At 47.7% G+C, this 6843-nt stretch overlaps 2 protein-coding genes across 2 annotated transcripts; one reads left to right on the forward strand and one right to left on the reverse strand.

Annotated features, from left to right (window-relative positions):
- sgt2 (Small glutamine-rich tetratricopeptide repeat-containing protein) lies at window positions 1-1120 on the forward strand (the record flags this gene model as incomplete). The annotated part of the gene is made up of 2 exons (XM_031153055.1): window positions 1-974; window positions 1030-1120. 2 exons carry the CDS (start codon window positions 1-3, stop codon window positions 1118-1120), a joined length of 1065 nt encoding a protein of 354 aa, XP_031002014.1.
- Window positions 1121-1939: 819 nt separating this feature from the next.
- On the reverse strand, window positions 1940-6382 carry hmt1 (Heavy metal tolerance protein; the record flags this gene model as incomplete). Its single annotated transcript, XM_031153056.1, has 16 exons — window positions 1940-2197; window positions 2243-2466; window positions 2521-2704; window positions 2912-3248; window positions 3294-3464; window positions 3512-3542; window positions 3598-3758; window positions 3812-4169; window positions 4217-4405; window positions 4459-4501; window positions 4550-5034; window positions 5082-5238; window positions 5294-5839; window positions 5915-5986; window positions 6059-6235; window positions 6359-6382. The coding sequence occupies 16 exons, from the start codon at window positions 6380-6382 to the stop codon at window positions 1940-1942; spliced, it is 3417 nt and encodes a 1138-aa protein (XP_031002015.1).
- Window positions 6383-6843: the final 461 nt, after the last annotated feature.

Raw genomic sequence — 6843 nt, forward strand, 5'->3', positions numbered from 1 at the left:
ATGGCGACAACCAAGCAAAGACTGGCCCTCGCCATCATCGAATTCCTCAACACCTCCCTCACCGACGGCACCCTCAGCGAAGACGATCGTGAAAGCATCGAAGTAGCCACAAACTGCATCTCGGAATCCTACAAAGTCGACCCCACCGACGCCACCCCCAAGGACTCGCAGTCGCTCCTAGGAATCTACAGCGTCTACGAGAAGCTCAAGAACAAACCTACTTCCCCCTCCTCCTCCACCCCAGCAGCAACGAGTTCCGCGCCGAGCGATGAGCAGAAGAAGGAGGCCGAGGCCTTGAAGTCACAAGGCAATTCCGCTATGGCACTGAAGGATTACCCCAAGGCCATTTCACTATACAGTAAAGCCCTGGCGCTCGTTCCAGGGAACCCGATCTTCCTATCCAACCGCGCGGCTGCGTATTCAGCGAGCAAGGACCACGAGTCTGCGCGCGCGGACGCCGAGGCTGCAGTATCGGCTGATCCAAGCTACACCAAGGCCTGGAGTCGCCTTGGGCTCGCCAAGTTCGCGCTGGGAGATGCGCAGGGTAGCATGGAGGCGTACGAGCAAGGCATCAAGCATGAAGGGAATGGTGGGAGTATGCCGATGCAGAAGGGGTACGAGACGGCGAAGAAACGGGTCGAGGAGCTTTCGCAAGATAGTGATGAGGATGAGGTTGCGGAGAGAGGAGCTGGTGGTGGTGGTGGTGGCGGAGCGGGAGGAATGCCGGATCTAGCTGCTATGGCTTCTATGTTTGGTGGTGGTGGTGGAGCTGGTGGTGGTGGAGGAATGCCGGATCTCAGCAGCATTATGTCGAACCCGATGTTTGCTTCCATGGCCCAGAACCTGATGTCGAATCCTGATGCTCTTAACAACATCATGTCGAACCCCCGTGTCCGCGAAATGGCATCGCAATTCGGTGGTGGCGGTGGTGAAGCTGGTGCCCCAGGAGGTGGTGGAATGCCAGATTTGTCCAGGTAAGCCACATATTTCCTACACTAGCTCGTATAGACACTAACCCTTACCCTACAGCTTGATGCAAGATCCAAGTCTCGCCGAGATGGCTCGGAACATGATGGGCGGTGCAGGACGAGGAGCCGGACGTGGAGCAGGTGGTCAATAATTCGAACGTCCACCCTTTAATCATGAAGTTCACGAAATGATACCAAGGCGCTCGCATGGATTGTTAGATAGAGAGAGTATGTCTTGAATAAATATCAATATTTCGTCTCTTCTTTACTTTTGAGTACCAGACATCATGCCGTTGCCACCAGGGACTGTGAGACTGGCTTCAATCTTCCCAACTGCCTGCCAAAACCTCCACAAGCTTAACCTTCACACTAAGGCAAAGGGCTTGCTTGCTTCATGATGTAAACCGCGATGAATTCCTCCATCAGTTATAACTGCCTATCCACTCCACTCCACTCCACTCCAATAACTTCCTCCCTCCATTTTCGCCAATAATATTTTCCTTTACCCACCCATCCATTAACAGCGTAAAAGCTACCCCTCAAAAATCTGATAGAACGTATACCACCTGCCAATCCCTACATATTATGATACTCCGTACAATGCATTCATGACAGCGTAATCCACCCACCTCAGGCGCCCATAATTCCGCCCGCCATAAAGAATATCCACAGCAAGGAAACCCCTCCCTATTTCACTGTCGCTATCGCAATTTCGTATGTATACCTCCGAACACAAAGGAATGGAAAAGACGAGCGAGCATAAAAATTCCAAGCCCAATAACTTCTGTTGGTATCACCTACTCAAGTATCCCTAATACAGAATATTGAAGATGAACGTTGCTTCGTAAATCATATGGAAGGGCGACGAGCGTTAAAGTAACTGTGAGGCAATTAGCATCTATTCGCTAGACTAGACCTAGCATACTAATGAAAGACCAACAGAAGAAGAAGAGCACAACACGGGTCAGCAATCAAGAACCAGGAGCGCAATTAACGGCCGTCGAACTCTGCGGCGCGCCTGAAGCCGGGCTAGCAAGCGGGGCAGCCGGTCTATCCGCGAAAGCAGATGCTTCTACCGAAGTCGTTGCCCCTGAGAGAGTGCTAGTTCCGTTCTCAGCGGCTCGGTTCTTCAGCCGCCAGTGTCGAGTTCGTCGGGGACGAGCTCTGGCTCGGCGAGAGCCTTGTGGGGCAGAAGGAGGATTACTTGGAGCTGACACTCGACGACGTTGCTTTTTGTAATTAGCCAAAATTCCTAATACTCAAAAAGGACTCACTACCATTCCAATATTTTGCAGTGAAGGCTGGCCTTCTCCAGAGCTGGCTGCAGTTATATCGGAATCCTGAGCACCATCGTGAGAAACTCTGCTGGGTTCGCTTTTTGCTAAGTTTCTTCTAGAGAATCTGGTACGTTTCGTCTTTGGCCTGCTGCTTTCTTCTGCCTTGATCACTAACTCGGGTAATGGACCGGCCGAAGGTGACTCGCTTCCAGTTTTTGTGTCTGTAAATGTTCTTAGTGATTGGCATACATGGCTCAGTAGCTTTCTATCCCAACCTTCAAGTTGTGCAAACTTGGTCGTCTTCTTGGCAGTCTTCTTACTCAAACTCGCCTTTCGTTCCTTCTCCAGTTCCTTCTCCAGTCTCTTTTGCAGCTTTGAAATTGCTTTCGTAACCGGGCCTGGCGAAGTGGTGGGTTGAAGGGGGGTAAATTCAGGAGCATCTTGTTTCGGTTTGGAGGCCTTTGCATAGTTAGAAGCTGGTGGTAACAATTTTCTGGACAGAGTCACGATGAAGGATCATGTAGCACTTCCACACCATGGACAACAAGGATATAAAATTAGGTAGATATTTCTTTTTATGCTCTGGTCATAGCAAACTTGCTATTCAAAATCCACAGCTCTAAGTTCACCACCAGAGATAAATGTTCATTCAGCTCCGGGGCTTACCTCGCTCGTGTGACCTTTCGATACATCTTTTTCTTCATCTGGCTTCTTGCCATCATCCTTACCTGGAGGACGTTCATGATCTGCAGTCTCTGTAACCTTGGATAATTCCGCTTTGTGGCGAGTGGGACTGAGATCGTTCACGATGCCCGACTTCTTCTGCTCAGGGCTTCGAGAACTAGGACGTTCATTTTCAGGCTTGATGAAAATCTGATTCGACCACAGTTCGTGGTATTTGCCTTCCGAACGGATCAGCTCTTGGTGAGAGCCCTGTTCAACAATCTTGCCATCCATAACAACCAAGATATGGTCAGCCTTCATGATTGTTGATAGTCGATGTCTGCAAGAGTCAGCACTGAATTGAGTTTTATGGTCTTGCACTTACGCGACGATAAATGTCGTTCGCCCTCTGCACAACGTGTTAAAACCTTCCTGTATCAATTGTTCTGTTTTAGTGTCGACGGCGCTAGTAGCCTCATCCAGCAGAATGATTTCTGGGCATTTAAGAATGGCTCGAGCAATGGCCACACGCTGCTTCTCGCCACCTGAAAGTTTCCTATGAAACATGTCAGCGAAATATCAAAATACTTCAAGGGCACCTACACGCCGTTATTTCCAACAGTAGAATTATACCCTGAGAACGCTGGTTAGTTGACTTGACACTGACCGTCATCAAGGACTGAACTTACCATCAGGGAAAGACATGATTTTATCATGAATAGCAGCGGCTTTACAGGCTTCATGGACTTCCGAATCACTAGCATCGATTCGAGAATATCGAATGTTATTCATGATAGTGTCATTAAAGAGTGTTGGATCTTGAGGCACAACGCCGATCTTCTCTCGCAGACTATGATTTGCAAGGTCAGTTCCACGTAAACCAAATTAGCATGTTCATCATACCTGGATACCGTAACTTCACGAATGTCTTGATTGTCGATGGAAATACTTCCGCCATTAACGTCATAGAACCGACCAATCAATTTCAGGATGGTAGACTTTCCTCCTCCAGTCTCACCGACGAGTGCAACTGTTTTACCCGCAGGAACCGTGAAACTGACTTTTGACAACGTAGGCTTCCTCTGATCGTAGGCAAAAGACACAGAGTCAAACTTGACTAGGCCATGACTCAATCCTAGTGGTTTTGCATTGGGCGAGTCGGTAATGGTTGGTTTCGTTTGAAACAATTCCAATAAGCGTTCAGCATCCATGAGGCTGTAAGTAATGTCCTTGAACATCCTGGTAAAGAATCCCAAAGGTACTATGAAAATCAACATAAAGACCATGATCGAATCTCAGGAAACTCACTTGAAAGCTGCGCCCAATAAACAAGCAGTGTAGTGAATCTTCCTACGGACACTTCACCAGTGGCAACTTGAAAGCCGCCCAAGATTAGTGCGCCAAAGAGTCCGAGACCCATAATCACGCCTTGAGAAAAAATGATGGTCTGACTTGACATCTCAAAAATACGCCTGGATTTCAAGTGCGATTTGACAGCTATGAGATCATTAGTAAATCGGAGATTTTTTCGGAGCAGATTGCCATCCTACCTGAAGAATACTTCTGCTTTTCGTGAGGGATCATATTGAATAGCTGAATGAGTGTTAGTCTTTGGGGTTGCTTTAGGGTCTAAATACTTACACTGGCTGTGACCCACCCGTCAAGTGATCCGTAACCAACTGTCCATTCCTTTCGCGAAACGGTGATATAGTCTCGACGCTTGGGAGCTCGGAGACTTACTAACTTCGTCGTGACATACAAGTAAGAAATCGCAGTAGCAGCTATCATGAGTCCCATATAAGGTCCGAAAATGGACCATAAGTATGCGACGGCAATGGCGAGATCTATAAACATTGGCAGAACTTGGAAGCAAACAAGTTCCAACAGATCGGCAATAGAACTTCCGCCACGCATTGCTTGGATTATATCTGAGCTGCTTTTGTTGTCGTGGAAGTCCGAGGAGAGATCCATGATGTGCGCATGGGAGGCAGTGTTCAGTGCGTTATATGAGTACTGTTCAACTGGAATCCACAGCCACCTCTGAATCCACCCAATACAGCCGCCACTGCTGATGAAACGCAATACAGCATAAACAGTAATGGCTACCCAAATTTGCTGATTGTGATCTTTTGCGTGTTAGTTGGTTTTTGGAAATCGAGTCTGCATCACTTACCTCCAGTAGAGTATTTTGTCAGCTTATCCACCATCACACCCAACTGGTTAGGAACCAAAACATTCAGTGCATTTGTCAAAAGTAGACACACCCCCACAAACACAGTTCGAAGTTGCAGACTTCTGTCGCGCGTAGGCCAGACATATGGGAAGAATATCTTGGATAGAAGTCAGCATTCTAGCAAGAATTTTAGCCATCTGTCTGTCACTTACAGTAAAGCCTTTCGCATACGTGAACCAATTACCGTCCTGTTTCAAACGTTTCTGGACCAATTTCCTGGCTGCACGCTCGCTTTTGAGGTATCTATCTTCATCTGGATCGACGTCTGAGTCGGAATCCGAATTTTCGGTTGTTGTATCTATTGTTCCATATCCAGGAGCATGTGCACTATCGTTACTGCTTTCGTTACCATTTAGCGTCGAATTTTCTGATTCTGATGGTTTTGGAGCAAGCTTTTTCCTGAGGAGTGACTGCCGTTCTGCATCGTTGTTCTCATACTGCTTCTTGTCGTTGCGAAACCCGAAATATGAAGCGGGTAGGAGTATAAAGGTGCATATCCTCAAAGCTTGGACGACGATTGCAACGTAGTCAAAGGCGGATACTGGTGAATGCGTGAGGGACTGGAAGATGAGTAAACCAATTTCCGCAGCTACTCCAACAAACCAAGTGACGTAGTACGGGTACCAGACGGGAAACTTGCTATCGGTTAAGGCCAATGCTTGTACTCCAAAGGCAATCGCAGAAGATATCAGATAGACCTGGAGCAGGTTAGCAATTTGAGTGCAGAGATTCCCGGAATAGCTCAGTCCCAGTAGAAAATTAGTCAAACTTACGACGCGATCCTGGCCAGTAAACCATTCAGAGGTAGCCAGGCCCCGTACAAGCAATATGATACATTCTAGAAGCTATGTCTCACAGTCAGCAAACGCGGTTTGATAACAGAGTGGCAATTCTGCCTCGATTGGAGAGGCACGTACATAGCTTCCAGTGACAGCAAAGATCAGAGCTAAAATTACATCCCGACGAACGGCTGAATCTCGAATTCTCAAGGCCTGAGTCTGCAGGGTACAGACAGTGATTGTCAAAGCGACGATGAAGTAGAAGATAACGAAAGCTGGGTAGGCGTAGTGAATGGCTTTGACGGCAACCAATACCTGATATGATGTTAGCTGTTACCATTGACGATAGATTGAAGGCTAGAAGTAGAGAAGTAGGGCCTTTTGGGGATGACTTTCGACGTTGCAGAGAGTTCTTGGATAAGGAGTATAGGAACTTACTTCTTCATGGGCCGAGGACGCCATGATGGTCGTTCCGGGTGATGACAAGCAGGATGCGCAGCGAGGTACTAGAGGGTCTACGTTGGCGGAAACTATTAGACAAGATGCCGAGGAAGACAAAACGGACGGGTGAAAACGTGAATTATAGAAAAAGAAAAAAAAAAAAGGAGGAAGGGGTGGATGATGCAAGGTACCCGCACCACGTGGGTGCAACAAGGCTGCAGTGTCTTAAGGTCCCAAGGCAGATAGATGGTGGAAGGTACGGTGGAGGGCTGACAACACTTAAGCTTGACTCATTGAGATTGACTCATAAAAGGAAAGTCTTTAGCTAAAATGAAGCGAAAACGAGAAGAATATCACCGACAAACAAACAAAACCCGGTAGCCTCGTTGCTTCTACATCACACTAAACAAGCCCATGCTCATGTTCATGCTGATGCTCAAGATGCAGCTCTAGCTCCAGTCCTGCTCCAGTCCTGCCCCAGA

This window comes from Lachnellula hyalina (assembly GCF_007821495.1).
Source record: "Lachnellula hyalina strain CBS 185.66 chromosome Unknown contig00194, whole genome shotgun sequence".
NCBI lineage: Eukaryota > Fungi > Ascomycota > Leotiomycetes > Helotiales > Lachnaceae > Lachnellula > Lachnellula hyalina.